The sequence below is a fragment of the Convolutriloba macropyga genome, chromosome 10 (genome assembly GCF_964194025.1).
Source record: "Convolutriloba macropyga chromosome 10, txConMacr16.3, whole genome shotgun sequence".
NCBI classification, from domain to species: Eukaryota; Metazoa; Xenacoelomorpha; order Acoela; family Convolutidae; genus Convolutriloba; species Convolutriloba macropyga.
Window position 1 is genome coordinate 44,516,669 of NC_134477.1, and position 22,099 is coordinate 44,538,767.

Here is a 22,099-nt window from a genome sequence, read left to right on the forward strand (position 1 = left end):
AAATTGTTGTATCATTGTTTGAATTATGACAAATGTTCAAACAAATTTAATGCTACAAAATGCTAATTTGTTAAATTTCAAACAATGATACAACAATTTTTTAACATTATTCATACCCGGGCTCAAATCCTTTAAATGCAGCTCTTTTTGGCTGATCTACTGATAACTGTCTGTACGTTAACGTTGTTAGAGTTTTCACAAAAACTTATTTGTTTTGTAGATAAGGTTTACATACTAAGGTGGAAAACAAGTGTAGAAAAGGTCCTCATAAACAAGATTACAAACACGTTCGGAAACAAGTTTACAATCTTGTCCTCGTACAAAAGTTTGGTATAAAGTTTGCTATCACTCATATTTTTTGCAAACCTGGGGTTAGCTACTCTAAATAACTAATTAACCTTACATGTTCAAGTAAAAATTATCGAAGTTGTCATTCCAGGTAGTATGTAAATGTTGCTATTTCATAAATAAAAGCCCAAAAGTTTCTGAGATTCCAACTATTTGACTGTTTGTCCAGAGACCCCAGATATTTTAACAAGGCGCTGTTCCGGAACTCCATCAATGACATTTTTATATACGGTGTTTGGTTAAATATGCCAATGATTGTATATATTTAATAAAGTTCAAGCGTCGTCTCTTCTTTTTCCCAATAGTTTTGACTCTGATGTTCAGGCCCTCTCCGTACATCACAGATTTGCGATTGAAGCTCTCTTGACTGTGTCTGTTCATTCACGTGACATTCTCAATGGGCTGATCAACAGTGGAGTTAACACTGTAGACGCTTTTGATTGGACCAGGTAAGATCTTATGCAGTTATCCTTTAAATCTCTTACATTAAACATTTGGGCATTGGGTAAAATGCCATGTTATCATTACAAGTATGCTGCAAGCCTTGCCGGTTATATAAATTAATCCTTGCAAATAGGTTACATGACATTTGACCCAATGCAAACATACTCAACGTGCTAAAATACCCAATGCCATGACATCAATTAATCTTCCTGATAATTTTTAACCATACGGTCAAATGTTGGGCAAATTTAGGGATATTTTGTCATAATGGATGTATTTTTTCTCTGAGTATTTTGTCTTGACACCATTTGTTACAATTTGAATGTATATGTCAGGTACTTGACAGCTGGTTCGTAATTGCTCTCGAATGAAGTTTGAAGCAATGGTTGTAGACGTGTGTCTTTTTATTCAAAATTTTTGCCCGATCATTCTGATTTTTTCCCTAGAACATTCTTTCGCTAGCTATAGTGGTTTAAGTTGATTGTCCCTCTTAAAAACCGGGATAAACTGATTTTAGTCCAGCTCGTGCAGCTCTGAGCAACAATCGTGAAACTTTGGCAGGCTGTAAGTGTACTGTTAACGAAAGCTGCAGAGGAAGCGCAACTTCACCCTTGAAGGGAATAGGCCCTTGAATTAATATAGGCTTTCTACCTCTTCGTTTTGTCTCCCACACACTAGTTTCTACTACCGCCCCCTCCCGGATATGTCTTGACTGGACCTAAACTGAAGCTAGCGCGAAACAAGCCATTCCCTCGCCTATCTTCCGAGAGCAATTCGTCCGACGGTTCGATGGTATTGGTTTTTTAAAAGATTGCTTTTGTTTTTGCATTGATAAGATTTTATGTAATGATTGCTGTCGCAATTTTTTAGCAGTTGAGAACTGATTTTTCAGTTGAGTGGAATGAATTTGACGGAAGAATCCAAAACATTGAACATAACATGTCGTTAATTGCGGAATATACAAAAGTTAAGAAAAGACGTGGACAACAACTAATCTAAGTAGTATACCTAAGAGTTGTGTATTAATGCCTAAATTGACTAGTTAGATTTTACTTTGCCCTGAATAAATCAACTAACGCTTGATTAAATTGGCGGACTTTTGTATTCAGTTCATTAGGTTGGTTAAAAATCAAAAATAGAATCAAAATATAAAAAAAGATAAACAATCTAATATAGCACACATTAAAGCAGACCTCTGAGTACATCATATGTCAATTTTGAAGTACAGGTTTCTTTTTGTGGTTACTGTACCTACGATATATATTGCCTTAAAAGTCCATCAATTCTTAGCAAATGGAACTGTATCGGAACGTGAGCATATTGATCTGGATGCTTCCTACTACGAATGTTGTTTTTGGCAACCTTCCAATCTTTATACACCCTTTTGAGTGATAAAACCTTAAGCATTTCCCCAAATTGAGCTGCTGGCAGTTGAACGCCTGAAATCAGAATTTGCTGCTGAAGTAAGTGAAAGACCTCGCTTTTTTCCAACTAATTCAAATAACAACGATGGCACAACAGAGAACTTAATGGTTCAGTCAATTACTTAATGAGAATGTTGATCTTATTTCGGATGACAACAATGTTCAGGATTAGAAAACGCGTTTTTCAACAAACGTTCCGCGTGAAAGATTTGTTTTGGCCGAATTTTAGGTGCCTCGCGAGAAGAAAAAAAGAAAAGAAAAGAGGAAGGAACTCAAAACTCGACGAAGAACTTGTTTTAACTGAGCGAATAAAATACAAATATCGGTTTGTTTGTTTTGCGTTGGATTACATTGTTTTATTTTTATTGTGATTCATTTTCATTACTAATTGGTGTAATCAGTGCTTCCTCTGATTAAATGTAGACATTTAACGGTTCAGATCCAGCCATGTCTGATGAGAACTATAAACCTTGGCTTGTTTTCGGATCCAAATCAATAGGCAAATGACCGTAGGGCTCTATGGTGGCTCATTGTTATGCGTCTAGGTAATTGAAAACAGTTCAGCTGTTTTCCCAGGTACTCAGTTTGCTGATTGTCACGTAACGATTTGCTCAAAATGATATGCGTTGTGTTCAAGTCAATTGTCTTCGACCAATTGCTCTGGTGAAATTGATTTTTCAATGTAGATCACATGAAGTATTCCATGGCGTTCTGAAGTTGCTATTTCGACGAACTTGTTGAAGTTTTTGTTCAAAATTTCTTCGCATGAGGTATCATATGCAAGAAGACAGTTGTCAGGCTTTTTTTTGTAATGTCAAATCCAAATTACTCGATGAACTCAATTTGTGGTGTGCAAAATTGTAAATCTGCGACTGAGTCTTGCAACTCTTTGTGAAAGTACCAACTTTTTGAAAAAGCGGGATAAAATGAAGAGCCTCACAATATTTTCAATAAGATTTTGGTTTTTCCAGACCCGCTTGGTTCAACAATTGATATTATGACTCTCTCATGCGTAAGATATACGTTGCTCAGAATTTGGGGATTTGGTAAAATGTAACCAACTAGACTCAAAAATTGATGCAATAGAAATTGACTTTTCCTCAGAACTTTCCGATATTAGGAACATCATAGCCAAAAAAGGCTGATCATGAGCACGATAATACCCACTAGGACACAAAATGCAACTTATGATCGAGAACAGTTACCACCTAAGTTGTTGAAACTAGGCTACTGCTTCTGCCATCATTTTCGTCTCTCAAAAGACGATTATTCATTTGAGCAGTCGAAGAAAATTGAAAATTGATCTAGGTGGGTTAGATTGTCTTTTAAACTTCTGTTTTGGTTGGGTCTTCCTCTTTTGTCCCATCGCTCCCTAAGGTTTTTTAACCTAAATTTGTTTATTTTATTTTGAAAGCCTGTCTGACGTTTAAAGAGCAAACGTCAAACTTTCTTATAAATAATGTTCGTGCTTCACGTTTCAGGAAAATGCAGCTAATTAATTTTTAGTTGATTTTTTTTCTGGATTATCAGACAGATTTGTTGGATGGCAACATTGTAGATTTTGAAATTATCTTAGTCGTGAATAATGAGAATTGGGAGGAAATATTCGTATTGTCTGAGCACTTTTTTGAAAATATTCACCACAATTTTCTTGTATTCTATCAATTGATTCTATCGGCAATGAAAAGGAAGCCATACCCACTGGCTGCTCATTTTTCACTGTTTTGTCAAACCTGAACCTTTTGTCGAGGATAGTATAGTCAGCAGTCCTCTCTTTCAAACGTTGGGAACCCTATATTTTCAACCAAAGGCAAAATGTCATTTTAAAATAGCAGATCTTACTAATGTAAGTTTTTTTGTTCCAGGCAAATAAAACTTTCCTGGGAAGAAACGCGGAATATCATCTTGATCAACCATGGGGTGGCCACCTTTGAGTATGGAGACGAGTACCTGGGCTGTTCTCCTCGACTGGTCATCACTCCTCTCACAGACAGATGTTACATGACACTGACCAGTGCACTTCACATGCACTTGGGCGGAAGTCCAGCTGGACCCGCAGGTTTCTACTTTTTAAACCTTTATGTACTGATAATCTGATTTCGAGTTTTTTTCAATCAAAATTGCTTTAACTGGAAATTCCAAAATATAAAAGTTAAATTGCTTGAACAGAGTTTAACTTCAAAAGGTTGGTATAGTTTTCCGCTAATTTTGAAACGCCATGTTTTTTTAAGGCACATTGTGTCAGCCTTTCTAGAAAAAACTTGTTTCTGTATAAATTAACAAACTAAGCAACGCTTGTTTATCTTTACTCCAACTTGGACTCCATCTTTAGGAACTGGGAAAACTGAAACAGTGAAAGACCTCGCAAAAACAATTGGTAAATTCTGCGTCGTGTTCAACTGCTCAGAAAGCCTCGACTACAAGATGATGGGCAAATTCTTCAGTGGAATTGCCCAATCAGGGTCTTGGGTTTGCTTTGACGAGTTCAACAGAATCGACATCGAAGTTTTGAGTGTAATTGCTCAGCAGATTCAGAGTATAAAATCGGCTAAGACGGTTTCGGCTTCCAGGCTTGTTTTCGAGGGAAAGGATATCAAATTGAACTTGACTTGTGGGTATTTCATAACGATGAACCCGACATACGCTGGACGTGTGGAATTGCCGGACAACTTGAAGAGTTTGTTCAGACAGGTTCGAAACTCTCTAGTTTTACATGGACAGATTTTTTCATTGTCTTCAATTAGTAATGGCATTGTTTAGAAATTATTCGTTGAGAACTGTCAGAAAGTCGGCGCTTACTTTTTTCAGTTTTGTTTTTGTTTTGATTTTTTCAGGAATACATTCAGCATCAGCATCAACGTCAAGCGACATTGTTCCGATTTAAAATAGGATGTGAAAATGTGATGCGAGTCTAGCTAGAGACTCATCAGATGAGCGTCAGAAATGACCAGGGTATGTTGTGACAAGTGGGAAGAAAATATATCCCTGGTATATGCTTTAGGTGGCCATGATGGTTCCGGACTATGCTTTGATCGCAGAGATAATTCTGTCATCGGCAGGGTTCTCAACTGCCAAGTCGCTATCCACCAAAATAGTGAACCTGTACCAGTTAGCAAGCAAACAACTCTCTCAACAAGATCATTATGACTTTGGTATGAGGGCCATCAAATCAGTACTGGTCATGGCTGGACAGCGGAAGAGCAGTCGGATTCTGTCGTAAGTAGTTGGTAACTTGAAATAATTTAGTATTCATTTTGCGTCTCAATTGTTTATTAATTGCTCGCGAACGAAGTTTTAAGCAGTTTTTGTATTTATGTTGGTCTTTTTTGCGCGAAATTTTTACGATTGACCATTTTGACTTTTCCAGTGATTCTTATACTCCTGACTTTTTCGTTTTGCGTGATCTAATTTTCGCTCCCGCTCACAAGTGTCAGCAGCTGAACCGAAATGGCGGCAACTCACTACTAAAAGTCAAATGAAAAGTAAGCCGAAATTGGTGCGTTTTTATCACCTAAGATGGGTCTGTCTTTTTTGGTGATAAATATTCTGTCGAAAGGTAATTTGGATATCTGTATAAAAATGCTACTTTAATTTTGATATAAACAAATTGTTGACCATTCGAGAAAAGTAGGTGCGAAGGTATTTCCTGTTAACGTGCGGAGTTTTTAGAGGACTTTTCGTAACTCACTTTTTGCTATCAAAATACAGAGTGCCTTTTAGGTTATCACAGTGGATCTTAGAAAGTTCACAATGGTTCCAGTGGTTTTGAATATTTTTAGTATTTAGTTGACGTTTCATGATAAATGTTCTCGTTCTTAACTGTTACGGTGATTTTTACGAGTTTCTATCATTTTCAGGCCACAATTTTTAGCTTGAATCCGAATCGGGTTGAGTGGCAAGAGTACAACTTTCTGATGGTTTTTAGTACATATTAATTGTTGCTATTTTTGATTTGGCGTTTTTTTATGCGTAAAATTTTTAAATTTGAAATAATTTGCACTTTTTAACAATAATTTTTCTTTGAAAGCATTGTTTTGCGAAACATATATTGTGGCTTTGGAGACCGAGCAACAAAAGTAGTTGCCGCATTAGATTTACTGACATGCAGATTGGACAGATTTGAAATCAAACTTTTGTTATAATCTATTAATAGTTTAAACCAAACTGGAAACAATGTTCTTAAGAATATACTTTCTTTACTTTTCTCTACTCAAATTCCTATTATGATAATTTCCTGGGTTTTGATCGTCTTGGTGCTCTGTTTTCTTTGTCTGCAAGATGTGTTTACACCTTTTTTCGATGACTTCGGTTTTAGGCCACAGGCTATTCCTGCAGTCTTTTGAGTGCTAAGTGTGCTGACTTTAAAAAGTCCTAATTTATGTTTCAAGCCGTCACAGTCCTTGCAACTTGTGAGTCCCCAGTGGTGTAATGTTTATTTAAAATTCAAACAATTTGAATTGTGTTGATGCGCTGTCTCTTTTAAGACCTGTTCACACTTTTTTTTACATTTTCTTTTCAATGAGAAATCAAATTGGAGTAGTCATTTAAGTCATGCTGGAGTAGTGAGAGGAGTGAAAAGCAAGTGGTTTTACGACCTGAGTTTTTCTATTTAAAGGGAAGTGAGAAAATGTTGTTTAAACAGGTTTTCCTTCATGAGCAAAATACTTGTGAACCCCTCCAGGGTTAACAAATGGTTTTCAGGGTTTTTGTCGTTGTTTATTTTTATTAAATCAAAGTAATTTCTTTGGATTTTTCCTGTTTCTGTAGTTCTTCATCTCATTATTGATAGTTCTCATCAGCGCTCTCTCTCTCTCTCTCTCTCTCTCGCGGCATATTTATTGGCTGATATAGTTTTTTTTTGTTTCAAGACTGCAGTTTTAGCGACTTTGGCAAAACTTGTTTTTAGAAAATTTGCTATGAATTTTGAAATGTTTTGCTTTGGATTTTGTGAGTTCTTTTAGTTGTTTTTATTGTTCTGTCCTTTATTCTAAATAATGGCCGATAATCTAATGGCTCTCAAATCTTTTCTTGAATTTTTGTTTTTATTTTGGAATCTGACCGTTTTTGCAATTGTTTTTATTGTTTTTGTTGTCCTGTTGGTTGGTTTAATTAATGATAGTTCTCATTTGCTCTCCAATTAGGCATAAATTGATCTATTTAATGGTTTTTTAATGGTTTATTTAATGGATTCCCATTTTTTTTCAATACTTGTTTTTCTGGTCTTGTACTGATATGTCTTTTTACAGCCTAATGAATTTGGATTATTTCAGTACTGTTTAATTTTGAAAGATATGTTCACGCATGCATTAAATGCCCTTCGCTTTCTTCAGTAGTACTTTAGGTGCTGAGTATGCCTAAATTCAAGTAGAAAAAGTAGAGTTTGATTATTTTGTGTAGTTTTTCATGTTTTCTCGCTCTTTTTGAGATCTTTTGTTAAATGGTTAAATTGGTCTTATTTTGACGTGGATCACATATCGTAGTGTTCTTCCTCAGGCTATATTTTTTGCTGAATTTTTCAGGTATATATAGTGGTAATGCCAACTTAAACACAATAAATTGCAGTTCAATTTGCTGTTTTTCTGAAATTCTTTTTTAAATTTTTTAATTTTTTTTGTTTTTAAATTTAAAGAGCACGTGAAACTGCTCAAAGCATCCACATGGTTAAAGGTTATTTAGGCGATTTAAAATTTCTAAAAATTAGTAAATTTTTGCACATTTTTTGTCGTTTTTGACGCAGTTTATCTTTTATTTTTTTCATAAGTTATGTTTTTCATTTCGATAATATGTGTTTAGTTTTGAAGATTTGAGTCTGAAATTTTTTTGACAATTTAGCGATCATGTTTTCAAGTTTTCAAGTTTTAAAAAAATGTTTTTTGGCGATTCTGTGTTCTTTTTCATTCATGCAGGCAGCATAAACTATATCGAGCTTGCAGTTGTTTTGCTGCTGAAATCTAAGCTTTATTATGTTCGTTGTTGAAGAAGTGAACACCAAAAACACCATAATTTGTACCTGTATGTCAAGCGACATTTTTCTTGGGTGCCTTTTAAGTTTTCTGTTCTTTCTCTTCTTCATTTTTCATCGGAAACTTTGCTATTCAACACGCTGATACCAAAGCATCTAAATTATAATAGGTAATATTTTGGTTTTTCTCTAACTTTATTGGCTCGGTATGTTCAGCTGGTCTGCTGCTCAGGGTAATGATTTTTTTTCAATTATTTGGATTGCATTTCAGGACTTGTTCTGCTGTATTTTTTTTTCGTCATGCAAAAGTATGTTCGGCTTTAGTGTTGCTGGTGAGAAGTTTCTCCGCATAATGTCGAAAATTGAAATAACAGTAGTTCCGAGTTAAACCCAGGAGGCCCAGTTTTAGATGGCTCGTTCTTCGATCAAATTAGCCTTAGTTACCAAGTCTGTCGATTATACTTTTCACTAATAAAGTTGTTGCGGCTGTATCTGGCATTTGCTAGAAAATTTGAAGTCTTGTCGAAGAGTTTAAATTAGCGGCTTGGTTTTTTTGCTGTCCATTGAAGCATGTTACGTTGTAAATTGTATTCTATGTTTTAGCAGGAAGAACGTGACCAGTTTTTCAGAGGAAGAGGAGTCGCTGATTCTCATTTCGTCTCTTCAAGATGCGAACCTACCCAAGTTCATAGCTGAGGACGTGGTGTTGTTCGAAGGAATTCTCGCTGACTTGTTCCCGGGAGTTTCTACCCCACAGACTAACGATGCCATACTCCAAAAGGCCATCAATTTAGCTATTATGGACTTAGGTACAACATCCTCAAATGATTGTTAAATTTGGTTTAAAGTTACTTTTAAATGTGGACGTTTATCAGTGTTCAGAAATATCAAATATTGTCACCCAATTTGAGAAAAAAAGTTAATGAAAAAACTTTGTTCATTGGTCATGTTTCAAAACTTGGCCTCGGCTTCCAATTTTTGTCATCCATTATTAATTAATTGCTGATTTTTCAATGGTTGTAAAATACCCGTAATAATAAAAGCTAGAAAATGAAGGCTTCATCTTGAATTTCAAATGCCGAGAACTCTCGAACAGTTATCGCACATCAGTTACGGAAGTGGTGCCAATGCCTCTACAAAAATTACTCTAGAATAATTTTTTGCCAACTAAAGTTGCGCTGCTGTAGTAAATTGAATTCTTCTGTTAAAAGTCCCCCTAACTCTCATCTTCGAGAATTTGTAATTTTACTATTTGAATTAGAATTTAAATTTCACCAGATCAGCCACAGAAAGTATGAAAAATATTAAATATTACGGCCTGACGGGCATGCCAAAGAGACTTATGTCTCGTTGAGTGGGTAGCCCCGCATATATTGGAGGAGACCTAACGCATACCAAAAAATCTATTGTTTTGATTTTCAAAAATGTAAAGGAAAGCAACATTTTTTGTGAAAATATTTAACTAATGGCGGTTTATTTTAACTATATCTTCTGGTATGTGGTTGTTTTCAGCTGCATAATTGTAAGCCAAAATGAGCTGTCGTAAAGATTTTTTTTGCTTGTACTATAAAACAACTATTAAACTTAAGAGTAGCTATCGTAATATGTTGATCAACGTATTAGGTATAACAAGCTGGACCTCGCAACGTGACAAAGTGTTCCAACTGCACTCACAGCTGTTAGTGAGACACGGGGTGATGTTGGTTGGACCCACTTCGGGTGGAAAGACTGTCGTGAGGAATATCTTACAGAAGGCACTCTACTATCTCCCTGCTTTGGATGCAGAATGTGACGAATATGAACTTCACTCTAAGGTAGGAAAAATGGCTGAGGTAGAACTCAAATAAGAAGTATCGTCTGTAATTTTCTCGTGTTTTGATCTGATGAACATGAGTGGAGTGCGATATGAATTTTGGTCTTTGTAATTATTTTTTAACAATTTTCCATAATACTACAAATTTTTTGTTCCGCCCCACGTTAGTGGGGGGGGGGGGGGGGGAGCAACTATATACTCAAAGGCGTTTTTTTGTATTCAGTCAATTTTGGCCGATCGATATATTCATCGTAGAAAAATGTGAGTGGTATCATTAAAAAGCTCGTCCAGCGTAGAATTCAAAATCAAAAAGATTTTTTTGAAATTCGTGTTTTTCGAGGAGTTATCGAGGATTGAAGTTTTGTGCGAAAACGGGATAATTAGCATGATTTTGGTCACATTTAGTGTAACTTTTCTTCAAAATAAGATCTTTATAAATAAAAATATTAATTCAAAAATTGATTTCAAGCCACAAAATCGATAAATTACGAGTCCCCAGTAGACGAAAGGCGATTAAAAGTATAGTTATGGTCTCATAGGGAAGTTAACTATAAAAAAAATTCAAATTATTTTTTTAGCGCTCTTTTCTTAGAAGTTTTTAATATGTTTTTTGTTTTCTTTAGTCACCTAGAGACTCGTCACTTCTCATATCGAGGTTCCGTTAATGACAAACTTGATTTACAGTCTAATGAAGCCCAATGAACAAAAAATTTGTTTTCAGGGAATTGCTCGTGTATTTTTTTGGCTTCGACTCATAGTTTTCGTAATTTTAAATAAATTTTTGATTTCCTTTTTGAGGTTTTACTAAATTGTTGAAGTCCTATTGCATAGAATTTTTGACTATAAGTGCAATAAGTTTTGTAAGGAGCAATAATTGATCCTATCTAGAGCTTTGAGTGGACAGCTAACGGCTGTCAAAACTTTAAAAGTTATTTTTCGAGAATTTTTTTAAAGCGATCCTAAACTTCTTTTCGTGAACTGTAAGTCAGTCTCAGTAATGAAAGGACCCCCTTCCTTTCTACTGCAACCAAAATAATCTGGTGAGTGGCTCTATTTTCTAACTATTCGTTATATGACTTCAATGCCACAAGATTTCAAAATTAAAAAAAAGGTTCGATATTTTCTTATTATTGGTCCCTCTTGAAATTATTTTACATTATCCTGATACTGATATCTCCCAGTGGCTTAGAGAAATTGTTCAATGGGTCATGGTTAAAGTTTTCAGAGAAAAGCTTATGGTTTAAATGGCTTCGACACATTCTTCTCGCACTTTTCTATTGAATTTTTGGTTTTTGCCTGTATTTGTTGTTGTTTCCATAGTCATAAGACTTATTGTAATGTCTTTTTGATTGACTATGCACGGCAAATATCCTTTGCCTCCAACCGAGGCAAAACTGACCATATTTATTGACCTCTGTTCAAAGCTATTGATTTTAATGTCTGTTAGGACTTTAAAAAAAAATTTCGAGAAATTTTTTTAACATTAACCGATCCTAAACTCATTTCCGTGAGCTGTAACTCAGTCTCAGTATTGACAGGACCTCCTACTTTTATACTGAAGCAAAAATTAACCTGATTAGCGGTTCCATCTTCTAACTATTAGTTATATGGCTTCAATGCCACAAGAGTTCACAATTTAAAAAAAATGGATATTCTATATTATTGTTTCATCTTGAACTCTTTTCACATTATCCTGATACTGATACCTCTCATTGGATTAACGAAGACGTCAAATGGATCATGGTTGATTTTTTCAGAGGAAAGTTTATGGTTTAAATGGCTTCGACACTTTCTTCTTGCACTTTTCTGTTGAAATTTTGGTTTTTCCCTGTATTTGTTGTTGCTTCCATAGCCATAAGACTTATTGTGATGTCTTATTGATTACCTATGCACGACAAATATCCTTTGCCTCCGATTGAGGCATAACTGAGCGTATTAATTAATTTTCGTTCAAAGCTATTGAATTTAATGTCTGTTAAGACTTTCATTTTAATGATTTTTCGGGAAATTTTTTTAACACTAACCAGTCCTAAACCTTTTTTCGTGAACTGTAGGTCAGTCTCAGGAATGACCGAACCCCCTTATTTTTTAAGTCGACTAAAAGTTATCTATTTAGCGGTTTTATCTGCTAACTATTAGTGTTATGACTTCGATGCACGAATTTGTATTTTTTTTAGTTTTAAGATATTTTTTCTCATAATTTTGGTTCCTTTTGGAATTTCAACACACTATCCTATTTCTGTTTGTTGCATTGACTTGGAGAAGAAGTTAGAGGGATCATGCATAAAAGTTTCAGAGAAAACTTTATGCTTTGAACGGCTTCGACACTTTCTTCTCGTACTTTTCTAATTAATTTTTGGATTTTGCCTGTTTTTGTTGGTTTTCATAAACAATTTTTTATTGTAATGTCCTTCTGATGACTTATGAATGACAAATATCCTTTTTGTCTCCTCATGACATAACATATTGTCATTATTAGCTTCCGTTGAAAGCTATTGATATTAATTGCGTTGATACTACGGGTTTTCTCAAAAACTTTGTGGTTTTAATGTTTTGTTCATGTTTGTTGATTTATTGGAGTCAAATTGTTGAAGTATCCCATTGCTTTTAAAAATTATTTGAAAGTAGAAAAGTTTTTACCGAAAAATTCATTTTTTCATAGCTTCGACAATTTTCTCGCTCAATTTTTTTTTGAATTTGCTCTCTTGCCTGTGTTTTTTATTCTTTAGGTAGCCGTAAAGTGTTGAACATTCTCATCAGCTTGTAATTAAAGATCGAATGAATTATGTTACCCATAAGAGTTATAGCGAATAAATTTGAAGTTTATGATATTATAAATATTTAAGATTTTAAAGAATTTGTCATTTTTTTCAGTTTTTGTGGTTCTTTTCGTCAACTTTCTCATCATTGAGAGGTCCCAGACAATTCCTTGTTTTTTTTTCAAACTTAACATGTTTACCGATATTCTGAAATAAAGGATGTTTTGTTTGTTGGACAAAATGCGTTTTTATAAAAAAAAATTGTGTTTTCGGAATGTTTGTAAACTGCTGATCGTAATTTTTTCAGTGTTTATGCTTCTTTAGTCCATTCCGATGGCTTAGTCTAACCAAAGTCAGGTCCTATTGGTTTCATTAAGACTTTTTAGTAAATTTATCAAGAGTTATTTTGTTAAAAGCTTTTTTTAAGACTTTTGAAACTATTTGGTTTAATAAAATGTTAATTGATTTTTGATTATCGCCTCAGTATTTCTTCTCTTTGTCTACTTGTTACCTAGTCTTATTAAAGAAAAATACTATTTGCAGCGTAGTGAGGAAAAATTAAATTTGTGTAGTTAGGGTTTTGTCTGATTGTAATTTGACGTTGATACTAGGTGCTTTAAATTTTAGATATTGAGTTTTTGCCGTGCAATTTGTTTTTCCTTTTTGTTGTTGTTTTTTTGTCGTAGTTTTTTAATGGCAGATCTCGTTGTAATGAGGCATGGCAATACTTAGTTCAATTATTAGTTTGGTTGTGTAACAATTTTTTTAAACTCAAACATCTATTTTTGTTTATCTCATTGTCAAAAATTTAAGTCAAAAGACAGATAAGTCAAAAATGTAGATGAACGTGGGTCGGAACATCATGTGCGAACGCACATTAACGAGCCGCCTTGTTTAATCAATTTTTGGAGTGAATTTTGAAGCGGGAAATGAAATGCGTGAAAAAATTTGGATTGATTTTGGTGCTGAACAAAAGTGAAGAGCAGAGCGAAAAGAGAGTGGTTTTTGTTCACACCACTGTTTTTGAGAGATCGAGAAATTGTTGTGTCAAAAAATTTTTTCTAAGCGAGCGAAATTTTTTTGTTCACGTGCGGCTTTTAAAAGCAGTTTTTTGCAACTTTTGATAGTTATGAGGTTTGATTACTATATTGTATTAGTTTTAGGTTTGTTTTCATAGGAATTGAAGTTTTCAAGTAGTTAATTTCATTTTTAATGCTAATTTGGAGGTTTTTGATAAGTTTTGCTGATTTTTAGACAAAATTTAATAATTTTTTACCTGTTTTTTTTGTTTTACTGCTTTAAGTGGGAATTGAATAAAATCTTGTTGCTTAAGCAATTGTCATATACAAATTGACTAAATTTTTGCTGGTATAAAGCATTTTTTTCTAAGGAAAATTACCGAAAAATTGAGAAATTTTAAACCATTTTTCTCATGTTTCGCAGTTTTTCTGTTATTTTAATCTTACACAAGTGTCTTACCCTCCCTTTTATAACTTGCCCATTGTTTTGCGAGTTTTTCATTGCTCTAATTGCAAAGAAACCTTATCCGGCTTTATGTTTCCTTGTACTATTAAAAAACTCATTTAGTTTTTATAGTTTTTTTTGATGAATTTGTTTTTTAATGTCGTTTCTATTCCTTTATTTTTTATGGCATTTGTGGAGGTTTACGGTTCATAATACTTGTTCTAGTTATTTAGTAATAAGTTTGGGCAATTTTGGATTTGAATCATTTTTTTGTTGGGAAATATGACAAAAAATGGCGAAAATTGGAACTATTTTTCTTAATTTTTTCTTTGCAGTTTTTCGGGTTATTCGTTTTTTGAGACAAGTTTCTTAGACTATTATGAGCTGTCTATTGTTTTGCGAGCATCTGGATGCCCAATTGGCTGAAAAGAATTTTTCTTTGGATTTAGATGCTTTTAAAAAATTAATAAATTTACTAACTTTTTCCAGTTTTTAGTGCAAGTTGTATTAAAGAGCTTTTTTTGATAATTTGGCCTCAAGCATTTTTAGAAAATTCACTTAAGTGATTTTAGTAATTTCTAGTTGTTTTGATGAAATAATTTTGGCAGAGATAATTATTTCGGGATCTCAAGCTATGACAAAAATTGATCAGATTTTTTATCATATTTTAATAGATTTGATTTTTTTGTTTTTACTTTTTTGTTTTATGGTTTGGTTGCAAGAAAATCGTAAGCTAGTGGAGGCAAGTTGTTTTCTGGTGAGTAGTTGGATGGCGGTTAAATAGATTTTCTTTTCGAGGCGTTTCCGGAATTCTTCCGGCTATGTTTTTTTTAAATTCTGTTCACACATTTTCATGATTTTTGAAGTCACATTGGAGTGGTGATTTTGTTCACGCCGAAACAGGAAATGGAGCGAAAAAGCGAGTGGTTTTTTGGCATGAATTTATTCGCTATAGTTTTAAAGTAGAGTGAGAAAACGGTGTTGGAACAAAAATTCGGTTCCTCGGTAGTGGTTTTTTGTTCACATGCGGCAATTTCACTCTGATTTTTACTGTTTTTTTTTCGACTTTTTGGATCGGATTTTTTTCTAAATAGTTTTCCCAATCCATTCACAGCTCATTCTGGACTTAGTTGTTTGTTAGAATCAAAGTTACATATCTCACTAGTGGTTTTTTGTTCTCCCTAGCAGCATTTTGACATTGATTTTCTGTTTTTTTTTTGTTTTTTTTTCATCTGATTTTTCTAGAAATCGTTTTCCCAGTTCAGTCATTGTCCGTACTAAGTCTAGTTGTTTGTTAAGTCAATGGAAATTCTTTGAATTGTACGTCAGGACTTGTCCTGCTATGTTTTTTTTATTTCGTCGTCATGATTTTTGTTACGACCATATGACGTCACAGCCATTTTTTGTCCATTCGTTCATGCAATTTCAACTGAATTGCTTTTGTGACGTCATTTGTTGCTCTTAATGGAGCGATTTTTTTGTTCATGCGCGTGATTAAAATTTTGGTCACACTTAACTTACCTCACTCTCAAAAATGACTTCCTCACTTTGAAATTGACTTTTATTTACTTTAATTCAAAGAGGTAAGGTCAAAAGGGTTTGTGTCACTCTAAATGAATGTTATTTGAGATCAGCTAATAGAGGCAGCAATAACTTATACAGATTTTTAATCAAAATATAACAGATCAGCCTTCAATAAAAAACGAATTTTTTTGGTCTGTCTTTTTCACTGTTTTTTTTTCAGACTGCCGATCTACAAATCTATTGCGGCTATTTTCTGGCAATTGCCAGCTATGTTCAAAATTTCTATCTGATTTTTCTATCAATAATGATTAAAATGGCCAAAAAGGAAAAGAATAATTTGAACATTGAGTTGTCAATTTGAACAAATAATTTTTTTAATGGTTTTATGACGTCATATTTGTTCATTGGTTCTAGTGCAAAAATCCTAGTTTGATCCCCTGAAAGCTCTCTTGGAGACATTTTTTCAAATTTAAGGCACATTTTTAAATCCTGTATTGCAGTAAAAACCGCCATCTTTGCCTTGAGATTGAACTTTTATTTTTAGCATTTGCGTCGCAAGGGACGTTGCGAGACAGTTTCAATCAATCCCAAATGTATAACAATGGGTGAGCTGTACGGAGAGATAAACATGAACACTCTCGAGTGGCATGATGGAATTCTCGCCACCCACGTGAGGAGGTTTGTGTCTGAATCATCTGCGACTACTTCGGACGAAGCTGTGAAAACCTCGGGAAGTGCGGACAGAGCCAGGTCGTCTAAGTCACGTGACGAAGGTATGGATGTACTCTTAATAGCAGTGCTTAGAAGTGAACGAGCATCAATCGAGAGAAGTCGCAAAAAGAATTTTTAAAAATGTATCTAACATTGTGAATGAGAGGCGTTAGAACATTATGTGCGTTCTCACCCTACAGGGCCTACTTTTTCTACATTTTCCCTCAATTTCATTAGTTTTTTAGGCTGGTTATTTTTGTGTTTGAGGTCATGTAACAAAAATAGAAGTCTTCTAGCAATAATAATATTAAAAATCTGATATTAGATCTAATCGACAGGGGAATTGATTTGGTGTCTTTTAGTTAGTGCTTCTCATTCTGATTCATTTTTATTGATACCTTCTTTCTTTCCAGCTGTGTCTAGTAGTGGTGCAATCAGTGACTGGAAGTGGTTGATCCTTGATGGTCCAGTGGACACTCTCTGGGTGGAGAATCTTAACACAGTGCTGGATGACAGCAAAGTGCTCTGTCTCGCCAATGGAGAGAGGATCAGCCTCACTCCCGATCTCAGACTCATGTTCGAGGTGAGTTTACTCAAACTAACGTTGTAGAATTATGAGAAATCGTTCGGGACGGATACATTTTGCTGTGCATATCGTTGGGCACATTTTTCGACTTGATAACGAACTATGTGGACTTGTAGACGATGCGATTGTTGTAAATATTTTGGATTTTAAACGGACGCTTTGATGTAATACCCAATTATTTTTGTGACGCTTCATGACAACAGTATTTGTTTTTCTTGTCCGGATCTCGTTGGGCGTTGACTAATCGTGCTCAGCATCATTTTTTCTTCTCTTTTTGAAGTCATTGCAACGATTTTTAGCATGTGTCGTCTTTTCAAGTACTGAAACAGCAGCTGTTCTGCAGATTCTAACAATGCGGTAAGATCAGCTAGTTTATTTTGTACGTTTCTTAGGTTGACAATCTGTCGCAAGCGAGTCCGGCTACAATCTCACGATGCGCCATGGTATACATGGATCCCATTGACCTTGGATGGAAGCCTTACGTTGCCACTTGGCTCAAGAAGCTTCCCAAACAGGTTGGCCAATCTGCCCAGTATAAATTTTTGTGAATTCTTACTGGCTATAATGTATTAATTTGGTTGAAGCGCGTGCTTATTAACTAATTCAAATAACTCATAGCAAGCTATTAGCAGTTTGGGATCAAATTGCGATTGAAGGTTGAGCATTTCTTCAAATCGATGATACATTGAATTAAGAGTTTTTCGCTTTCAAGATTCTGGTTTGCATTTTTTTCAAAACCACTTTAGCAGTTCGCTTGTTTCATCAAAGATGAATGCTTTTAACTATTCTGTGCGTAGGAAGCAGTCAATGGTTTCTGACGTTGAGCAACATTTTAGTTCCCACCAAAAGGCCAAGAGTTCCTGAATGGAATGTTCGATCACTTCTTGGAGGCAGGACTTAAGTTTGTCAGGTCACGATCCACCGATCAGCACATCAGGGCACCCGAACTGAGCATGGTCAAAACTCTGTGCACTCTTCTCGAGGCGTATATCGAGTTTCTGAGGTACAACGGAGGATTCGGATTTGTTCCTGCAGGTAAGTGCTAAGGTTCCAGTTAATCAAAGGCTAACTGGCAAAACAAACTTGAACAAATGTACATGAGTTTGGTTTGCCTAATGCTGGTGCTGAAATACCTTCAAGATTGATCTTTTTCCAGTGATTAGTACCAGCATTCTTCAGATGTAAGTTGGCTACGGCAGAAAATTTGAAACACGTTAGCCGAGCGGTGCAATTTCTTTAATTTTATTTTGTCACATTTAGATGACGAAGAAGAAGAGGTAAATGACGAGCAACAATCACGTGTGTCTCTCACTGGGAAGTCAAAGAGAAATCCTAAAAAGTAAGAGTTTGATTTTATCAAGTCAAAATTGGTCATTTTGTATGATTGCTGTTTTTTCAAAACCACTTTAGTGACTAATGGTCCCCCATCATTTCGGTATCAACTCTTTTTAATCAACCCTCGCTCCGATAACAACAGTTGCTTATTTTATCGGTGAAATAACACGTTAACGCCTAATTAACACTACGAAATCTGCTTTGTCATTAGACTTCAAGTTTCTTACAATTTTTTTAATCACCGCTGATACTATACTATATATACAGTGGCAACAAGGAGGCTCGGTAACGTGCGTTCGCACATAAAGTTCCGACCCTGCTCATCCGCATCTTTGGTCGACCAAATGACGAACAGATAAAAAAATCCACAAAAATTCAATCTTTTTTTAAAAAAAAATGTGTTTGAACAAAGAGATCGCCTCCAACGCAAATGACTCAGTGGAGTAAAAATGCCGCATTAGATTGATGAGATCAGCCATAATCAGGAAAGCAAGTCAAGACGAGCAACAAGATCAAACAACAATAGCAACAAACAATAACTACATCCAAAACTTTATGTCCATTTAAAAAAAGTTTTTAGGAAGGTCAAAATAGCGTCAGATAAAAAGGAAACTACAGTGAATATCTTGTACTTCACTAGAAAATATATTGGACTAGTCCATCACTAAGGCTCGGTAACAATTAGACAAAAAAGAAAAAACACGAAATTAAAAAAATGGATTGTATTTTCAAAAACAAATATTTTCAAAGTAATGAAAACCATTAGATAGCCATTGAAAACATCCAACATGTCTACGATCACATACGTTTCTATAGGAGGGCATGGAGACCGGTCATTTTTGAATTTTTTATGCGGTTACAAAAAGAAGAACGAATAGAGACAACAATAAAAAATTCAATTAAAACTTGCGAGAAAACGCTGTCGAAGACGTAAAGCCAGATTTTGCCCCCACGAAATATGTCCAATTGAGCCGTCCTCGAACGCCAGTAATTTGGTATGCAATCTTTCATTAATGAGAATAGTTAACAAGAAGACAAAAGAGGGAATAATGAGCAAAATTAAGTAATACTTTTGTTTCTTCGAAAACAATTTTTTTCAAAGTCATGAAAGCCATTAGCTACCAAATGAAAGTATTAAACATGTTCGTTTATTCTTCCAAAGCAAGTGCTTGAGCCTTGTAATTATTCAGAATATGTCTTACGTCTATAAAAAGAACGTGAAATATAGAAAAAAAATCAAAAGCCAAGTTAGTTTTTTTCGCGAAAAGCCTGTGCCGAAGCCAGTGAACTCATAACGAATTCTTTAAAAACATTAGATTTTGTACAATTGTACCTTCCCTTGACAACAAAAATGTCATATATGAGTTTTCTTCAACAAGACTAGGTAACAAATAGACAAGAGCAACTTGCGAAGTTAAAGATATTGTTTTTCTTTCTAATTTTCGTAAGCAATTGTTTTCAGAGTCATGAAAGCCAGCAGCTATCTACTGAAATCAGAATATAGGCACATTTGTTTCCATAAAAAGCCAATGAGACCTGTTTTTACCAGGAAATTTTATACGACTAAAAAGACAAAGTAAAAGACAAAGTCGATGACTTTAAAGACCTTTATGTCTTCAATTGTGCCTTATTTTGAACGCCAATAAAGCAATATGTGAGATGTTATTAATGTGATAATGTGACAAATCGAGATAAAACGTAAAAAATGGGCCAATGCCTGAAAATAAAAAAAAAATGTGAAATCTACTAGTATCAAAGCCAGAAAACCATTACTTGAGGCTTATTAGGAAGAAGAGGAAGAAGAAGCATGCTTTCTTTCCTAACCTTAAGCTAAAAAATGGCCAAATTAAAAGAAAAATAGTGGCAAAGCTCAATGAATCGTTGTTAATTTGAAAACCAAACAGTTTCAAAACTCAAAACGACCAAAATATACCGAGCTAAGATACTAGATACATTAATTTCGAACTGCTTTTGAAGCCAATCGGACCTACCAACAATGAGCTTTGATGTGAATTGTTCTTTATTTGATTAACATAAAAAGATCAATTTTTTGAAAAAAAAATCAACTGATCACAATCCGAATTATTTTTGGATTGTAACAGTTCAAGATGTTTTAAGGACAGTCAATTGTTTCGAATTTTATAGATCTAGATAGTTTTTTAATAATAAGATCAAAAATAAATCTGCATTTTTCATAATCATAGAGTAAAGTAAGCAAAAAACTGCAAATTTTTAATTCCGGTATACTCTCAATGGAAGTGGAAGTAGAACTAGCCGCTTCGTAGATTACAAAGATGGTTTTAGTTGTTTTTTGGTGTGTACTTGCGGCAAACCTAATCAAAGTGAACTGAAGAAGCTTATTTCGGACAAGTTTTGATTAAAGCGGCTGAATTTTGCACTATTTAGCCGAAATTTTAGCCCAAAAATTAAATCGAAATGGTTGTCAATAATTTATTTATTGTCTTTAAAAAATAACAGTACTATTGTTAACAATTTTTACATATTGTTAAAATATATAAAATATGATAGAAAACAATATTCAAGAAAACGTTTTTTTCCATATTCTACACTGGACGGTCTTTATAATGATACCACTCGCAACTGTCTACGATGAATGTATCCATAGTTGTTTATAATCCCCCCATCAAGAGGGGTCGGAACAATAAAAGAGCACGATAAACTCATAGTCTAATCACTTCAACAGTGTGATTAATTTATGCAACTGTCGTAATCGCAACGGGAGTTGGTTAAAAACATTACCGCACGGTTGTTCTCGCTCTCTCGAAGCTGTGCAACTCGGCTTCGGCTCGGAGTTTGATGGCAATAACATGCGTGCGACAATATTCAATAACTAGTTTGATAATCAGGAACTACACGCAGTCATTTGAGGTAACTCTGTTCCACAGTATTGGGTAAGTATCGTTACAATTTCAATTTTCATGAAAAAACTCGTCAAATCGATTTATTAAGCTTGCGACTAGAGTCTCTTTTCATGGTTTTTTGATGAGTTTTATATTGCCTTTTTTATGAGACAAACGATTTTATTTGAATGCTAAATTATAATCAAGTGCAACTTATTTGATTCTTCCCACTTTGTCTATAATAATTTAATTCCGAACTAGTGTATAAATATACAACACATTCGAAAGGTCACCAAAATGGCCTGAGCCTGTCCATAGGATGGTGGCTCTATTAAGCTTGCAGAATAAAGAAGTTACCTTACGCTACTGATCAATTTACCAAAGCTGTCCCGTCAGCACCTCGTTTCCCTGTATGTAATTGTCTCTTAAGTTATGTAGGATATTAACTAGAGCAGATTCGTTTTCAACTAAAATTTATCTTACAATGTTTTTGTTTAGAGCAACTAAAAAATTAAACAATTTTCTTGTTCGGTACATAAGAGTTTTTTTTGTTGGCACGTCGTCAACCTCATGGTTTTTACGGTTTTTAGTCTTTTCTCATCAGACTGAATGCGGACTTCGTCATTGCTGAAGATTTGTGATCCATAGTCACAGTCAGAACTTTGTCTTGAACTCTTACTCATCAATTTTAACAGATGCAATTCCATTGGTGTCAGTAATTTATATTTCTCTCTGACATCGCGGACGCTGTTGACTTTTTTCAGTCCGAATATTATCCTGATTATGTGATTTTGTGACCAGTTAAGTTGTTTAAGCTCTCTCCTGATTTGAAAATTGGTATTACTTTTGTTGTTTTTAAAATTTTGGG

At 34.5% G+C, this 22,099-nt stretch overlaps 2 protein-coding genes across 5 annotated transcripts in view; one reads left to right on the plus strand and one right to left on the minus strand.

Annotated features, from left to right (window-relative positions):
* The window catches only part of LOC142348157 (serine palmitoyltransferase 1-like), a 467,259-nt gene that overhangs the window by 440,174 nt on the left and 4,986 nt on the right, over positions 1 to 22,099 (minus strand). The gene's annotated exons all lie outside the window — the stretch shown is intronic.
* The window catches only part of LOC142348156 (dynein axonemal heavy chain 6-like), a 193,017-nt gene that overhangs the window by 56,110 nt on the left and 114,808 nt on the right, over positions 1 to 22,099 (plus strand). For all 4 annotated transcript variants that reach the window (XM_075399367.1, XM_075399369.1, XM_075399370.1 and 1 more), the window contains 11 exons: positions 673 to 797; positions 4,082 to 4,275; positions 4,549 to 4,907; positions 5,218 to 5,432; positions 8,782 to 8,987; positions 9,802 to 9,992; positions 16,283 to 16,511; positions 16,863 to 17,032; positions 17,428 to 17,550; positions 17,872 to 18,070; positions 18,296 to 18,374. In XM_075399367.1, coding sequence (XP_075255482.1) covers positions 673 to 797; positions 4,082 to 4,275; positions 4,549 to 4,907; positions 5,218 to 5,432; positions 8,782 to 8,987; positions 9,802 to 9,992; positions 16,283 to 16,511; positions 16,863 to 17,032; positions 17,428 to 17,550; positions 17,872 to 18,070; positions 18,296 to 18,374 — 2,090 coding nt within the window. The remainder of the gene's footprint in view (positions 1 to 672; positions 798 to 4,081; positions 4,276 to 4,548; positions 4,908 to 5,217; positions 5,433 to 8,781; positions 8,988 to 9,801; positions 9,993 to 16,282; positions 16,512 to 16,862; positions 17,033 to 17,427; positions 17,551 to 17,871; positions 18,071 to 18,295; positions 18,375 to 22,099) is intronic.